At 46.3% G+C, this 17,500-nt stretch overlaps 1 protein-coding gene across 1 annotated transcript in view; it reads right to left on the bottom strand.

Annotated features, from left to right (window-relative positions):
* Nucleotides 1-17,500, bottom strand: part of LOC135504148 (plexin-A2-like) — a 467,742-nt gene that overhangs the window by 22,477 nt on the left and 427,765 nt on the right. Inside the window, exon 27 of the mRNA XM_064922474.1 lies at nucleotides 4,964-5,063. Coding sequence (XP_064778546.1) covers nucleotides 4,964-5,063 — 100 coding nt within the window. The remainder of the gene's footprint in view (nucleotides 1-4,963; nucleotides 5,064-17,500) is intronic.

Raw genomic sequence — 17,500 nt, forward strand, 5'->3', positions numbered from 1 at the left:
ATCCCTCTCTCCCCTTCTGTTCCTGTTTCTCTTCATCCCTCTATCCCCTTCTGTTCCTGTTTCTCTCCATCCCTCTCTCCCCTTCTGTTCCTGTTTCTCTCTATCCCTCTATCCCCTTCTGTTCCTGTTTCTCTCCATCCCTCTATCCCCTTCTGTTCCTGTTTCTCTCTATCCCTCTATCCCCTTCTGTTCCTGTTTCTCTCCATCCCTCTATCCCCTTCTGTTCCTGTTCCTCTCATCCCTCTATCCCCTTCTGTTCCATCCCATCCTTCCCCTTCTGTTCCTGTTTCTCTTCATCCCTCTATCCCCTTCTGTTCCTGTTTCTCTTCATCCCTCTATCCCTTCTGTTCCTGTTTCTCTCCATCCCTCTATCCCCTTCTGTTCCTGTTTCTCTTCATCCCTCTATCCCCTTCTGTTCCTGTTTCTCTCCATCCCTCTATCCCCTTCTGTTCCTGTTTCTCTCTATCCCTCTATCCCTTTCTGTTCCTGTTTCTCTCCATCCCTCTATCCCCTTCTGTTCCTGTTTCTCTCCATCCCTCTATCCCTTTCTGTTCCTGTTTCTCTTCATCCCTCTATCCCTTCTGTTCCTGTTTCTCTCCATCCCTCTATCCCTTTCTGTTCCTGTTTCTCTTCATCCCTCTATCTATCCCTCTATCCCCTTCTGTTCCTGTTTCTCTTCATCCCTCTTCATCCCCTTCCCCTTCTGTTCCTGTTTCTCTTCATCCCTCTATCCCCTTCTGTTCCTGTTTCTCTCCATCCCTCTCTCCCCTTCTGTTCCTGTTTCTCTTCATCCCTCTATCCCCTTCTGTTCCTGTTTCTCTCCATCCCTCTATCCCCTTCTGTTCCTGTTTCTCTTCATCCCTCTATCCCCTTCTGTTCCCGTTTCTCTTCATCCCTCTATCCCCTTCTGTTCCTGTTACTCTTCATCCCTCTATCCCCTTCTGTTCCTGTTTCTCTCCATCCCTCTCTCCCCTTCTGTTCCTGTTTCTCTTCATCCCTCTATCCCCTTCTGTTCCTGTTTTTCTCCATCCCTCTATCCCCTTCTGTTCCTGTTTCTCTCCATCCCTCTCTCCCCTTCTGTTCCTGTTACTCTTCATCCCTCTATCCCCTTCTGTTCCTGTTACTCTTCATCCCTCTATCCCCTTCTGTTCCTGTTTCTCTCCATCCCTCTCTCCCCTTCTGTTCCTGTTTCTCTTCATCCCTCTATCCCCTTCTGTTCCTGTTTTTCTCCATCCCTCTATCCCCTTCTGTTCCTGTTTCTCTCCATCCCTCTCTCCCCTTCTGTTCCTGTTTCTCTTCATCCCTCTATCCCCTTCTGTTCCTGTTTCTCTCCATCCCTCTCTCCCCTTCTGTTCCTGTTACTCTTCATCCCTCTATCCCCTTCTGTTCCTGTTTTTCTCCATCCCTCTATCCCCTTCTGTTCCTGTTTCTCTCCATCCCTCTATCCCCTTCTGTTCCTGTTTTCTCCATCCCTCTATCCCCTTCTGTTCCTGTTTCTCTCCATCCCTCTCTCCCCTTCTGTTCCTGTTACTCTTCATCCCTCTATCCCCTTCTGTTCCTGTTTTTCTCCATCCCTCTATCCCCTTCTGTTCCTGTTTCTCTCCATCCCTCTATCCCCTTCTGTTCCTGTTTCTCTTCATCCCTCTATCCCCTTCTGTTCCTGTTTCTCTCCATCCCTCTATCCCCTTCTGTTCCTGTTTCTCTCCATCCCTCTATCCCCTTCTGTTCCTGTTTCTCTTCATCCCTCTATCCCCTTCTGTTCCTGTTTCTCTCCATCCCTCTATCCCCTTCTGTTCCTGTTTCTCTCCATCCCTCTATCCCCTTCTGTTCCTGTTTCTCTTCATCCCTCTATCCCCTTCTGTTCCTGTTTCTCTTCATCCCTCTATCCCCTTCTGTTCCTGTTTTCTGTTCTCTTCATCCCTCTATCCCCTTCTGTTCCTGTTTCTCTTCATCCCTCTCTCCCCTTCTGTTCCTGTTTCTCTCCATCCCTCTATCCCCTTCTGTTCCTGTTTCTCTTCATCCCTCTATCCCCTTCTGTTCCTGTTTCTCTTCATCCCTCTATCCCCTTCTGTTCCTGTTACTCTTCATCCCTCTCTCCCCTTCTGTTCCTGTTTCTCTCCATCCCTCTATCCCCTTCTGTTCCTGTTTCTCTTCATCCCTCTATCCCCTTCTGTTCCTGTTACTCTTCATCCCTCTATCCCCTTCTGTTCCTGTTTCTCTCTATCCCTCTATCCCCTTCTGTTCCTGTTTCTCTTCATCCCTCTATCCCCTTCTGTTCCTGTTTCTCTTCATCCCTCTATCCCCTTCTGTTCCTGTTTCTCTTCATCCCTCTATCCCCTTCTGTTCCTGTTTCTCTCCATCCCTCTATCCCCTTCTGTTCCTGTTTCTCTTCATCCCTCTATCCCCTTCTGTTCCTGTTTCTCTCTATCCCTCTATCCCCTTCTGTTCCTGTTCCTCTCTATCCCTCTATCCCCTTCTGTTCCTGTTTCTCTTCATCCCTCTATCCCCTTCTGTTCCTGTTTCTCTCTATCCCTCTATCCCCTTCTGTTCCTGTTCCTCTCCATCCCTCTATCCCCTTCTGTTCCTGTTCCTCTCCATCCCTCTATCCCCTTCTGTTCCTGTTTCTCTCCATCCCTCTCTCCCCTTCTGTTCCTGTTCCTCTTCATCCCTCTATCCCCTTCTGTTCCTGTTTCTCTTCATCCCTCTATCCCCTCCTGTTCCTGTTTCTCTCCATCCCTCTATCCCCTTCTGTTCCTGTTTCTCTCCATCCCTCTATCCCCTTCTGTTCCTGTTTCTCTTCATCCCTCTATCCCCTTCTGTTCCTGTTTCTCTCCATCCCTCTATCCCCTTCTGTTCCTGTTTCTCTCCATCCCTCTATCCCCTTCTGTTCCTGTTTCTCTCCATCCCTCTACCCCTTCTGTTCCTGTTTCTCTCCATCCCTCTATCCCCTTCTGTTCCTGTTTCTCTTCATCCCTCTATCCCCTTCTGTTCCTGTTCCTCTCCATCCCTCTCTCCCCTTCTGTTCCTGTTTCTCTTCATCCCTCTATCCCCTTCTGTTCCTGTTTCTCTTCATCCCTCTCTCCCCTTCTGTTCCTGTTTCTCTCCATCCCTCTATCCCCTTCTGTTCCTGTTTCTCTCCATCCCTCTATCCCCTTCTGTTCCTGTTTCTCTTCATCCCTCTATCCCCTTCTGTTCCTGTTTCTCTCCATCCCTCTATCCCCTTCTGTTCCTGTTTCTCTTCATCCCTCTATCCCCTTCTGTTCCTGTTTCTCTTCATCCCTCTCTCCCCTTCTGTTCCTGTTTCTCTCCATCCCTCTCTCCCCTTCTGTTCCTGTTTCTCTTCATCCCTCTATCCCCTTCTGTTCCTGTTTCTCTCCATCCCTCTATCCCCTTCTGTTCCTGTTTCTCTTCATCCCTCTATCCCCTTCTGTTCCTGTTCCTCTCCATCCCTCTATCCCCTTCTGTTCCTGTTTCTCTCCATCCCTCTCTCCCCTTCTGTTCCTGTTTCTCTCCATCCCTCTATCCCCTTCTGTTCCTGTTTCTCTCCATCCCTCTATCCCCTTCTGTTCCTGTTTCTCTCCATCCCTCTATCCCCTTCTGTTCATGTTTCTCTTCATCCCTCTATCCCCTTCTGTTCCTGTTTCTCTCTATCCCTCTATCCCCTTCTGTTCCTGTTTCTCTCTATCCCTCTCTCCCCTTCTGTTCCTGTTTCTCTTCATCCCTCTATCCCCTTCTGTTCCTGTTTCTCTTCATCCCTCTATCCCCTTCTGTTCCTGTTTCTCTTCATCCCTCTATCCCATTCTGTTCCTGTTTCTCTCCATCCCTCTATCCCCTTCTGTTCCTGTTACTCTTCATCCCTCTATCCCCTTCTGTTCCTGTTTCTCTTCATCCCTCTATCCCCTTCTGTTCCTGTTTCTCTCTATCCCTCTATCCCCTTCTGTTCCTGTTTCTCTCCATCCCTCTATCCCCTTCTGTTCCTGTTTCTCTTCATCCCTCTATCCCCTTCTGTTCCTGTTCCTCTCCATCCCTCTATCCCCTTCTGTTCCTGTTTCTCTCCATCCCTCTATCCCCCTCTGTTCCTGTTTCTCTCCATCCCTCTATCCCCTTCTGTTCCTGTTTCTCTCCATCCCTCTATCCCCTTCTGTTCATGTTTCTCTTCATCCCTCTATCCCCTTCTGTTCCTGTTTCTCTCTATCCCTCTATCCCCTTCTGTTCCTGTTTCTCTCTATCCCTCTATCCCCTTCTGTTCCTGTTTCTCTTCATCCCTCTACCCCCTTCTGTTCCTGTTTCTCTCCATCCCTCTATCCCCTTCTGTTCCTGTTACTCTCCATCCCTCTATCCCCTTCTGTTCCTGTTTCTCTCCATCCCTCTCTCCCCTTCTGTTCCTGTTTCTCTTCATCCCTCTCTCCCTTTCTGTTCCTGTTTCTCTTCATCCCTCTATCCCCTTCTGTTCCTGTTTCTCTTCATCCCTCTATCCCATTCTGTTCCTGTTTCTCTCCATCCCTCTATCCCCTTCTGTTCCTGTTCCTCTCCATCCCTCTATCCCCTTCTGTTCCTGTTCCTCTCCATCCCTCTGCCACCCCTGCAGTTTCTGGCAAACTGCAGCAAACACGGTCGGGAGGAGAGAGTAAGGTAAACTATGCCTCCGCAGCAAAGCATAGACGATCCAAACAGAGCTGTTCTTTGCTAGGATGATTTTAGTTTTGCTCACATTGTGGCTCTGGACAAAAGAGTCTGCTAAAATGTCTACAAGCTAATCCAAAAGTCTAGTGTTTATATCAGGTCTGCTCCCATAGGCTTACACAGTGAACACTTTCATCTCAAACCCCTCCCTTCCTCTTCACATGTTAATCTATTATGTAACAGGTGTTGGTTTGAAATGGTCCAATAGAGGGAGGAGCTAAGGCGGTACAGTACTTATCATAGAGATGTATAATGTTCAATGTCGTTCAATGGTACTCACCATATCTGCTGATGGAGGTCCTGGAGATGCTGGCTGATGGCGGGATGTTGTAGGAAGAAGTCTGTTTGGGCACCAGAGCCACCACACAGCGGTCAGACACCTGCAACAACACAACAGAGAACATTTTGATAAGATAACATGTTCAATCACCAATCTACAGGTGTACTGCTCACAGATAACATGTTGAATCGTATGCAGTACACATTGATCTGCAATCCTGATTTGTCAAAGATATACAAACACATCCTCACATGACACATCATTTCCTCCCTCACTACCTCTATCCCCCGTCCCTGTACTCTGTCACGTTCTCTCCATTCAGCTCCTTTCTCTACTCTCTCTAAAGCCCTGTGGGATTTCTCTGAAGACCATCTCTGTAAGAAACGACTCAAACGCCTCCGTGGTGACTGTGCTTGAGATCATCCTCATTGTTATTCCCATCACTCCCCAGCCATTAGGGAAATAAGGAACGGAGGGATGGAAGGGGGGAGCGGGTAGAAAGACGAGTGAGGGCTTCCCACTGGCACGTCTAGCGAACAACCGCCTCCGCCTCATTGTCCTCACAGCAGTGGTGACGGCGCTCCCTCCATGCAGCTCAGAGAGAAAGAGAAAGATAGAGAGAAATAAAGCCATAATAGTGACAGGGAAAGAGAGAGACTAAAAGTGGGGGGATTGTAAAAAAGACAGAGAGAGTGAGACAAGCGTGAGGTATGAGAGGTATGGGAGGGTGATGAGAGGTATGGGAGGGTACAGGAGGAATATGGGAGGATGATGAGAGGAAGATGGGAGGGTGACAGGAGGAATATGGGAGGATGATGAGAGGATGATGAGAGGAAGATGGGAGGGTGACAGGAAGATGATGAGAGGTATGGGGGGATGATGTGAGGTATGGAGGAAGACGGGAGGACGGTGTGAGGTATGGGAGAATGATGTCAGGTATGGGAGAATGATGTCAGGTATGGGAGGAGGATGTGAGTTATGGGAGGGGATGGTGAGTTATGGGAGGATGATGAGTTATGGGAGGATGATGTGAGAATAATGTGAGGTATGGGAGGATAATGTAAGATATGGGAGATTAATGTGAGGTATGGGAGGATAACGTGAGGTATGGGAGGACAATGTAAGATATGGGAGGTTAATGTGAGGTATGAGAGGAGGATTTGAGATATGGGAGGATAATGTGAGGTATGGGAGGAGAATTTGAGGTATGGGAGGATGATGTGAGGTATGGGAGGATGATGTGAGGTATGGGAGGACAACGTGAGGTATGGGAGAAGAATGTAAGGCATGGGAGGATGATGTGAGGTATGGGAGGATAATGTGAGATATGGGAGAAGAATGCAAGGCATGGGAGGATGATGTGAGGTATGGGAGGATAATGTGAGATATGGGAGGATAATGTGAGATATGGTAGGATAATGTGAGATATGGAGGGGGAAATGGAGGGGGAAATCAATCATTTCCAGGCCCAGGGACATGTACTAGTCTGTGGTGACCTAAATGCCAGAACCGGACAAGAACCTGACACCCTCAGCACACAGGGGGACAAACACCTGCCTGGAGGTGACAGCATTCCCTCCCCCGTATGCCCCCCTAGGCACAACTATGACAACATAACCAACAAAAACGGGTCACAACTCCTGCAGCTCTGTCGCACGCTGGGTATGTACATAGTCAATGGTAGGCTTCGAGGGGACTCCTATGGTAGGTACACCTATAGCTCATCTCTTGGCAGTAGTACTGTAGACTACTTTATCACTGACCTCAACCCAGAGTCTCTCAGAGCGTTCACAGTCAGCCCACTGACACCCCTATCAGACCACAGCAAAATAACAGTCTACCTAAACAGAGCAATACTCAATCATGAGGCATCAAAGCCAAAGGAACTGAGTAACATTAAGAAATGCTATAGATGGAAGGAATGCAGTTTGGAAACCTACCAAAAAACAATTAGGCAACAACAAATTCAATCCCTTTTAGACAATTTCCTGGGTAAAACGTTCCACTGTAATAGTGAAGGTGTAAACTTGGCAGTAGAAAATCTTAACAGTATATTTGACCTCTCAGCTTCCCTATCAAATCTAAAAATCTCAAATAGAAAACCGAAGAAAATTAATAACAATGACAAATGGTTTGATGAAGAATGCAAAATTCTAAGAAAGAAATTGAGAAACCTGTCCAACCAAAAACATAGAGACCCGGAAAACCTGAGTCTACGCCTTCACTATGGTGAATCACTAAAACAATACAGAAATACACTACGGAAAAAGAAGGAACAGCATGTCAGAAATCAGCTCAATGTAATTGAAGAATCCATAGACTCTAACCACTTCTGGGAAAATTGGAAAACACTAAACAAACAACAACACGAAGAATTATCTATCCAAAATGGAGATGTATGGGTAAACCACTTCTCCAATCTTTTTGGCTCTATAACAAAGAATAAAGAGCAAAAACATATACATGATCAAATACAGATCTTAGAATCAACTATTAAAGACTACCAGAACCCACTGGATTCTCCAATAACATTGAATGAGTTACAGGACAAAATAAAACCCTCAAACCCAAAAAGGCCTGTGGTGTTGATGGTATCCTCAATGAAATGATCAAATATACAGACAACAAATTCCAATTGGCTATACTAAAACTATTTAACATCATCCTTAGCTCTGGCATCTTCCCCAATATTTGGAACCAAGGACTGATCACCCCAATCCACAAAAATGGAGACAAATTTGACCCCAATAACTACCGTGGAATATGCGTCAACAGTAACCTTGGGAAAATCCTCTGCATTATCATTAACAGCAGACTCGTACACTTCCTCAATGAAAACAATGTACTGAGCAAATGTCAAATTGGCTTTTTACCAAATTACCGTACAACAGACCATATATTCACCCTGCACACCCTAATTGACAACCAAACAAACCAAAACAAAGGCAAAGTCTTCTCATGCTTTGTTGATTTCAAAAAAGCCTTCGACTCAATTTGGCATGAGGGTCTGCTATACAAACTGATGGAAAGTGGTGTTGGGGGTAAAACATACGACATCATAAAATCCATGTACACAAACAACAAGTGTGCGGTTAAAATTGGCAAAAAACACACACATTTCTTCACACAGGGTCGTGGGGTTAGACAGGGATGCAGCTTAAGCCCCACCCTCTTCAACATATATATCAACGAACTGGCGCGGGCACTAGAAAAGTCTGCAGCACCCGGCCTCACCCTACTAGAATCTGAAGTCAAATGTCTGCTGTTTGCTGATGATCTGGTGCTTCTGTCACCAACCAAGGAGGGCCTACAGCAGCACCTAGATCTTATGCACAGATTCTGTCAGACCTGGGCCCTGACAGTAAATCTCAGTAAGACCAAAATAATGGTGTTCCAAAAAAGGTCCAGTCACCAGGACCACAAATACAAATTCCATCTAGACACTGTTGCCCTAGAGCACACAAAAAACTATACATACCTTGGCCTAAACATCAGCGCCACAGGTAACTTCCACAAAGCTGTGAACGATCTGAGAGACAAGGCAAGAAGGGCATTCTATGCCATCAAAAGGAACATAATTTTCAACATACCAATTAGGATTTGGCTAAAAATACTTGAATCAGTCATAGAGCCCATTGCCCTTTATGGTTGTGAGGTCTGGGGTCCGCTCACCAACCAAGACTTCACAAAATGGGACAAACACCAAATTGAGACTCTGCACGCAGAATTCTGCAAAAATATCCTCAGTGTACAACGTAGAACACCAAATAATGCATGCAGAGCAGAATTAGGCCGATACCCACTACTTATCAAAATCCAGAAAAGAGCAGTTAAATTCTATAACCACCTAAAAGGAAGCGATTCCCAAACCTTCCACAACAAAGCCATCACCTACAGAGAGATGAACCTGGAGAAGAGTCCCTAAGCAAGCTGGTCCTGGGGCTCTGTTCACAAACACACCCTACAGAGCCCCATGACAGCAGCACAATTAGACCCAACCAAATCATGAGAAAACAAAAAGATAATTACTTGACACATTGGAAAGAATTAACAAAAAAACAGAGCAAACTAGAATGCTATTTGGCCCTACACAGAGAGTACACAGCGGCAGAATACCTGACCACTGTGACTGACCCAAAATTAAGGAAAGCTTTGACTATGTACAGACTCAGCGAGCATAGCCTTGCTATTGAGAAAGGCCGCCGTAGGCAGACATGGCTCTCAAGGGAAGACAGGCTATGTGCTCACTGCCCACAAAATGAGGTGGAAACTGAGCTGCACTTCCTAACCTCCTGCCCAATGTATGACCATATTAGAGAGACATATTTCCCTCAGATTACACAGATCCACAAAGAATTTGAAAACAAATCCAACTCCCATATCTACTGGGTGAAATTCCACAGTGTGCCATCAGAGCAGCAAGATTTGTGACCTGTTGCCACGAGAAAAGGGCAACCAGTGAAGAACACGCACCATTGTAAATACAACACATATCTATGCTTATTTATTTTATCTTGTGTCCTTTACCATTTGCACATTGTAAAAACACTGTATATATATATATATATATAATATGACATTTGTAATGTCTTTATTGTTTTGAAACTTCTGTATGTGTGATGTCTACTGTTAATTTTTATTGTTTATTTCACTTTATATATTATATACCTTACGTGCTTTGGCAATGTTAACACGTTTCCCATGCCAATAAAGCCCCTTGAATTGAATTGAATTGAAATATAGGAGGATGATGTGAGATATGGTAGGATGATGTAAAATATGGTAGGATAATGTGAGATATGGTAGGATGATGTAAGATATGGTAGGATAATGTGAGATATGGTAGGAGGATGTAAGATATGGTAGGATATTGTGAGATATGATAGGATGATGTGAGATATGGTAGGATAATGTGAGATATGGTAGGATAATGTGAGATATGGTAGGATAATGTGAGATGATAGGATTATGTAAGATATGGTAGGATAATGTGAGATATGGTAGGGTATTGTGAGATATGGTAGGATGATGTAAGATATGGTAGGATAATGTGAGATATGGTAGGATGATGTGAGATATGGTAGGGTGATGTAAGATATGGTAGGATGATGTGAGATATGGTAGGATAATGTAAGATATGGTAGGATAATGTGAGATATGGTAGGATGATGTGAGATACAGTAGGATGATGTAAGATATGGTAGGATAATGTAAGATATGGTAGGATGATGTGAGATATGGTAGGATTATGTGAGATATGGTAGGATGATGTGAGATATGGTAGGATGATGTGAGATATGGTAGGATAATGTAAGATATGGTAGGATAATGTGAGATATGGTAGGATGATGTGAGATACAGTAGGATGATGTAAGATATGGTAGGATAATGTAAGATATGGTAGGATGATGTGAGATATGGTAGGATGATGTGAGATATGGTAGGGTGATGTGAGATATGGTAGGATAATGTGAGATATGGTAGGATAATGTGAGATATGGTAGGATGATGTGAGATATGGTAGGGTGATGTAAGATATGGTAGGATGATGTGAGATATGGTAGGATATTGTAAGATATGGTAGGATAATGTGAGATATGGTAGGATGATGTGAGATATGGTAGGGTGATGTAAGATATGGTAGGATAATGTGAGATATGGTAGGATGATGTGAGATATGGTAGGATGATGTGAGATATGGTAGGATGATGTGAGCTATGGTAGGATGATGTTAGATATGGTAGGATGATGTGAGATATGGTAGGATGATGTGAGATATGGTAGGATGATGTTAGATATGGTAGGATGATGTGAGATATGGTAGGATGATGTGAGATATGGTAGGATAATGTGAGATATGGTAGGATGATGTGAGATATGGTAGGATGATGTGAGATATGGTAGGATATTGTGAGATATGGTAGGATAATGTGAGATATAGTAGGATGATGTGAGATATGGTAGGTGATATAGCAGGATGATGGGTCTGCTCTACTCCAGAAGAGAATCATTTCAACCTGGGCTCTCTTACTACCTTGGTCTTTTGTCTTGGAAGAGGCACCGCTGTCTCTGTGTTCAGTCTCACCAAGTAACAGCCATAAAAGTTAGTGTTCTAAACAAAGCCACTTTAATTAGCTGTACATTTCCTCTATAGTGCACTGCTAATCATAGTTGTGAAGGTGTGTTTGTGTGCACTCTATCAAACTGAATGGACCAAGAATGCCACATAAATACACCATTGTTCCTATCTGAAGCCTTCTCTGGCATTTGTAGCCAGCCCAGTGGATGGATTTGAGTTTAAGAGAAGTGAGAAAACCAGAAGGACAAACATCCAACGGTGTGAAAGCACCAAGCAGCCACAGGCTCAAAGAAAACCTCAGATTCTATTTAAAGAAAGAAAAATATGTATTTTTCTGTCATATAGGAGGAGAGAAAGAAGCTCCTTTCCCCTGACCCCTCCTGACTTTTAGCCTCTACAATTCGTTGGCTGGGTTGCCTCTACTCTCTCCTCCTCTCTACTCTTCTCTTCTCCCCTTCTCCTCTCCTCCCATTACTCAACTGCTAATAAAGTGGCCCCACAATGCACCTATAGGGGTGTCTCTCCCCTCCTCTCTTTTCCCCCTCTCTCTATTCATCTCTCTTCTCCATTCCCCTCCCTGACTAATCTCTACTAGGCCATTAGTTGGGGTCACAGCCAGGGTTGGGGTAGAGGCCACAGCTGGCTACAGCTCCAGCAGACAGGGTCCACTCTAATAGCCACACTGGAGAGACACTTGAAAGGACAGAGGCTTAAGGATGATTCTTCTCAGAAATTGTTGCCACACCGTCTGCCCTCTTAGAGGGAAATTAAAAATGCTCTTTGGAAACCTCTTTCCGCCAACTCTGGATTGTGAAGACCTCACTCTTCTTCCTCTCACCCCTAATCTATCCTCTCCCCCTCTCCATCCTAACCTTCTCCATTTTGACTAAAGCCTCTGCTCTCACTCACTCCTACAAGCTCTGACAGTAGTGACACCTTGGAAGGCCCCATGACCGTTTCTTCCCACACTCTCTCTTTCTGGCAGGGATTGGACATTGACTCTCTACCTCCCTCTCTCTGCCCTCCATCCTCCAGGGCTAATCCACAGTATGAGGCAGAGAGGGTGGTGAGGTGAGCATGATAGTGGCCTGCAGGTGTGATAAGGGGCCAGTACTACACAGTGATAAGACCTCCATCAAACAGCCCCCCCCCACCTCTATCTCTCATCTCCTGATCCCCAGGCCACCTGATCCCCTGGAAGCCCAGTTTAGGATGACTATCTATCACAGATTGTACTGGGCTGTAGCTTAGTCACACAAAACTACCTAACTGATAGGTCTTTAATATAGACGTAAGATTATTAAGATTAAATGGTTATTAGTATATTACGTGAAACTCAAGTGATCTAAACTGTGTTTTTATCAAACAAAAGAGTGTCTCAGAGCATACTACGAAAGAGACACTGTGTGTTGAGGGTCACTGTGTTAATTTCTACTGAAAATTTCACTCAACCTGCTGCAATACCAGACGCCAGTCATTAGACCCAATACCAACTGTCTTGGCTCAAAGGAATCTGTGGAAAGGAGAGGAACACTCTCTTCACTATGCTTGCCAAAATGTCGATCTAGAAGTCTGCCTGTGGGGCATTGTTTGTTCAGATGATAACAAGGGATGAGCCGCCACAGAGAATCAGATTGACGGAAAGATATATAAAAATTGTAGGAAATCATCATATATCCAACTATCTGTTGTGTCTGTCTGGGTTTGTCTAAAATATCCCCAAACGTCCCAGTGCAGGTTCTCTGTCGTGGAAGTGTGACCCTGGAGCTCCTGGTGAAGTCATGTCGGTTCCTCCACAACACATCAGTAGGACAACACAAGGTCAGAATGGAGGCGCAGTGACAGGGCTCCAAAAATGTCTTGGCCTAGTTCAGCCAACTACACTGCAGGAGGATAGGGACAAGGCCTTTCATGGAGCCATTTCTAGCTGTACCCCTGGCCAAAGCCACCCATTTAGGCAGAGCAGGCGAGAGATACAACCAAGGTAAGTAGGCTGATGAAAAGAGAGAAGAAGAGGGGGATACAAAGGGAGAGAGAGGAAGAGCCGGGCTGATGAAAAGAGAGAAGGAGAGGGAGGAAGAGGTTCAAGGTTAGGAGATAGTGAGAGTAAGAGCTGGGCTTTGACAAGGAGGAAGACCAATCAACAGAGAGATTAAAATCACCAATCAGCCAGGCTCCTATCTCATCAACCTATTATCTCCTCTCCTCTGCTCTGGCCGACAATATGTGTGTGTGTGTGGGGGGGGGGGTTTAGAGATTCATTCAGTTCCCATGAGCTCAAACTAGCAAAGGTAGCTACTGATTAAAGATGCTACTGTACAGTCTCATTTTAAATGTATTTTCTGTTGTTCATTTCAGTTGCAGGAGCTGAGGGCGAGAAGGTGGTGTGAATTTCCATAACCAGGGTATGTACACGAACATCTCCCATGTGAAAGGGCAAATAAACAGCATCCCTGGTTGATAGGAGGTCCTTGAATTATAATGCGTCTCAGTCTGGGGACACAGGGGAGCAGTGGAAATCTGAATATCAAAATATTTCACACGCACAGACACACTTCTCCATCTCTCTCTATACTCTCACTCTGGGGATTCATGAGTTGGGCTCTCTCTTTGTGCCAGGTGGCCACACACACACACACACACACACACACACACACACACACACACACACACACACACACACACACACACACACACACACACACACACACACACACACACACACACACACACACACACACACACACACACACACGCCCTAGCAACCTAGCTCATAGAGTACACAACAACAGAGGCTCCATTAATTCCCTTCTCTCCTCACCTCACCTCTTCTCTCCTCATCTCTCCTCTCCTCTCCTCACCTCTTCTCTCCTCACCTCTCCTCTCCTCTCCTCTCCTCTCCTCTCCTCTCCTCTCCTCTCCTCTCCTCTCCTCGTCTCTCTTCACCTCACCTATTCATCTCTTCTCTCCTCATCTCTCCTCTCCTCTTCTCACCTCTTCTCTCCTCACCTCTTCTCTCCTCACCTCTTCTCTCCTCACCTCTCCTCTCCTCATCTCTCCTCTCCACTCCTCATATCTTATCTTCTCCTCTCTCCTCACCTCTCCTCTTCTCTCCTCATCTCACCTCTTTTCTCTTCACATCTTCTCTCCTCACCTCTTCTCTCTTCACCTCTTCTCTCTTAACCTCACCTCCTCTCCTCACCTCTTCTCTCTTCACCTCACCTCACCTCTCCTCACCTCAACATCTACTCTCTTCCCCCGTACTTGTCTCTATGCATGCGTGTGTGTATGTGTGTGTGTTGTTGTGCCCTGCAGCGTCTCCCATGGCTAATGAAGGAAACAGAGAGTGACACAAAGCAACAGAACAACAACAGAGAGATGGGAGTTAACATATTGCACTTCTTCCATCAAGGATTACAGGCTACCCCAGAGACTCAGAGAGACTCAGACAGTCTCAGTGTGACTCGGAGAGCACCGGAGCTCAGGGTTAGAGAGAGAGGTAGTGACTACTGAAAGGGTGAGGTAGCGGGGGAGAGAGAGACAGATAGAAGGTGAGACTGCTCAGTGCTCACTATCTATGGGTGACAGGGATGTGGAGGGAGGAAGTAGGTAGAAGGTTGGAGGAAGTAGGTAGAAGGAAAGAGAGGACTAGGGAAGGAGACAGAGGGGGTACAGACAGTAAATCAGCAGGGGACCAAGTCCTCTATGAAGGACACTACGATATGTCATATCTAATAACCCTGACACCTTGTAAATGATTCTACCTCTCTCTTCTCCTCCACTGGGGCAGCAGGTCTGAGAGAGAGAGGGCCTCTGGTAAGGCTGCAGCCCCCCCCCCCCCCCCTTCCCACATCCTCCCTGATGACCAGTCCTGGTCCTCACACACACACACACACACACACACACACACACACACACACACACACACACACACACACACACACACACACACACACACACACACACACACACACACACACACACACACACATAGGTTCTACAAGCTGCAGTCGTGAGTTCTGGGCAGATGGTCTCCCTGTCTGAGTAATGGGAGCCTGCTGACCCTCTGTACTGCTGAAAGACTCATGTGCTCTGGAGAAGACTGTCCTCTCTCTCTCCACTTCTCTTTCTCCCTCTCTCTTTCTTCCGTCTCTATCATTCTCCCCTCTCTCTCTCTCCCTTTCTCTCTCTCGCTCACTCTTTCTCCCGTCTCTCTCTCCCTTTCTGTCCCTCTCTCACACTTTCTCCTGTCTCTCTCTCTCTCTCCCTTTCTGTCCCTCTCTCCCTCTTTCTCCTGTCTCTCTCCCTCTCTCTCTCACTCTCTTTCTGTCCCTTGCTTACTCTTTCTCCCCTCTCTCTCTCACTCCCTTTCTGTCCCTTGCTTACTCTTTCTCCCGTCTCTCTCTCTCTCTCCTCTCTCTCTCTCTCTCTCTCTCTCTCTCTCCCGTCTCTCTCTCTCTCTCTCTCTCTCTCTCTCCCTTTCGGTCCCTCTCTCACTCTTTCTCCCCTCTCTCTCTCTCTTTTAGACATTAAGATGGCGGGGAACTGCAGGTAAAGTCGGACCCTCTGAGATGTGGAGAGAAGTTCAGCAAGGTTGAGGCAGGGCTAATTGCCATGGTAACAGGTAAAGGACAGCCTAGTCCCTGAGCAGAGGCAGATGAAATATAGACAGCAGTAGTAGAGGGCCTCAGAGGAGTGAGAATGGTGGAAAGAGAAAGGGAGGGAGAGAGAGAAAGACAGAGAGCGAGAAGGGAATGAGAGAGTTGGAAGGAGAGAGAGGGGTGGAGGGTGAGAGAGAGAGAAACAGAGAGAGAGTTGGAAGGAGAGGGAAAGAGAAGTGAATGAGAGAGTTGGAAGGAGAGAGAGAGTGGGGTGGAGGTTGAGAGAGAAACAGAGAGAGAGTTGGAAGGAGAGAGAGAGGGATGGAGGGTGAGAGAGAAACAGAGAGCGAGTTTGAAGGAGAGAGAAAGAGAATGGAATGAGAGAGTTGGAAGGAGAGAGAGAGGGGTGGAGGGTGAGAGAAAGAAACAGAGAGAGAGTTGGAAGGAGAGAGAGAGGGGTGGAGGGTCAGAGAGAGAAACAGAGAGAGAGTTGGAAGGAGAGAGAGAGAGAAGGGAATGAGAAGGAGGTAGAGAGAGGTAGAGAGAGAGAGAGGTAGAGAGAGAGAGAGAGAGAAGGCAATGAGGGACAGAGAGAAGGGAATGAGAGAGTTGGAAGGAGAGAGAGGGATGGAGGGTGAGAGAGAGAAACAGAGAGAGAGTTGGAAGGAGAGAGAGGGATGGAGGGTGAGAGAGAGAAACAGAGAGAGTTGGAAGGAGAGAGAAAGAGAATGGAATGAGAGAGTTGGAAGGAGAGAGAGAGGGGTGGAGGGTGAGAGAGAGAAACAGAGAAAGAGTTGGAAGGAGAGAGAGAGGGGTGGAGGGTGAGAGAGAGAAACAGAGAGAGAGTTGGAAGGAGAGAGAGGTAGAGGTAGAGAGAGAGAGGTAGAGGAGAGAGAGAGAGAGAGAGAGAGAGAGAGAGAGAGAGAGAGGGGGGTGGAGGGATAGAGAGAGAGGTGGAGGGATAGAGAGAGAGGTGGAGGGATAGAGAGAGCGGTGAAGGGATAGAGAGAGGTGGAGGGATAGAGAGAGAGAGGGCAATGAGAGAGAGGTGGAGGGATAGAGAGAGAGAGGGCAATGAGAGAGAGGTGGAGGGATAGAGAGAGAGAGAAGGGAATGAGAGAGAGAGAGAGAGAGGGGAATGAGAGAGAGGTGGAGGGAGGGAGAGAGTGAGAAAGCGAGAGAGAGAGAGAGAGAGCGAGTGAGTGAGAGAGAGAGAGCGAGCGAGAGAGCGAGAGAGAGAGAGAGAAAGAGAGGGGAATGAGAGAGAGAATACTGAGCTGTATTTCTCCAGGGGCTCTGCTCTGTCTCTCTCTCTCTCTCTCCCCCCCCCTCCCTCTCTCTCCCCCCCTCCTTCTCTCTCTCTCCCTCTCTCAACCCCCCCACCCCTCTCTCTCTCTCTATCCGGCCACCACCTGCAGAATAATTGTCCTCCACTCTATGTGAGTTATGCAGATCAAACCAGACTAGTGAATTCTAATGAGGAGGAGGTCTGTGGGAGGAGGATTCAACGTCTGAACATTACATTTCCCCTACAGTAAACTTTAGTGGGCTTGGGTCATTTTAATCCTATAAACGAATATACATTGAATTTCCATATTCTGCTGTAGAGAATGGGTGTTCATAATGCAGCTGAATCCCATCACCAGAGAGAGACATACATAGATAGGAATACCTAGGATAGGATAAAGTAATCCTTCTCACCCCCCCCCCTTAAATGATTTAGATGCACTATTGTAAAGTGGCTGTTCCACTGGATGTCAGAAGGTGAATTCACCAATTTGTAAGTCGCTCTGGATAAGAGCGTCTGCTAAATGACTTAAATGTAAAATGTAAATGTAATACTGTACCATAACAAAC

This window comes from Oncorhynchus masou, chromosome 18 (genome assembly GCF_036934945.1).
Source record: "Oncorhynchus masou masou isolate Uvic2021 chromosome 18, UVic_Omas_1.1, whole genome shotgun sequence".
Lineage (NCBI taxonomy): Eukaryota > Metazoa > Chordata > Actinopteri > Salmoniformes > Salmonidae > Oncorhynchus > Oncorhynchus masou.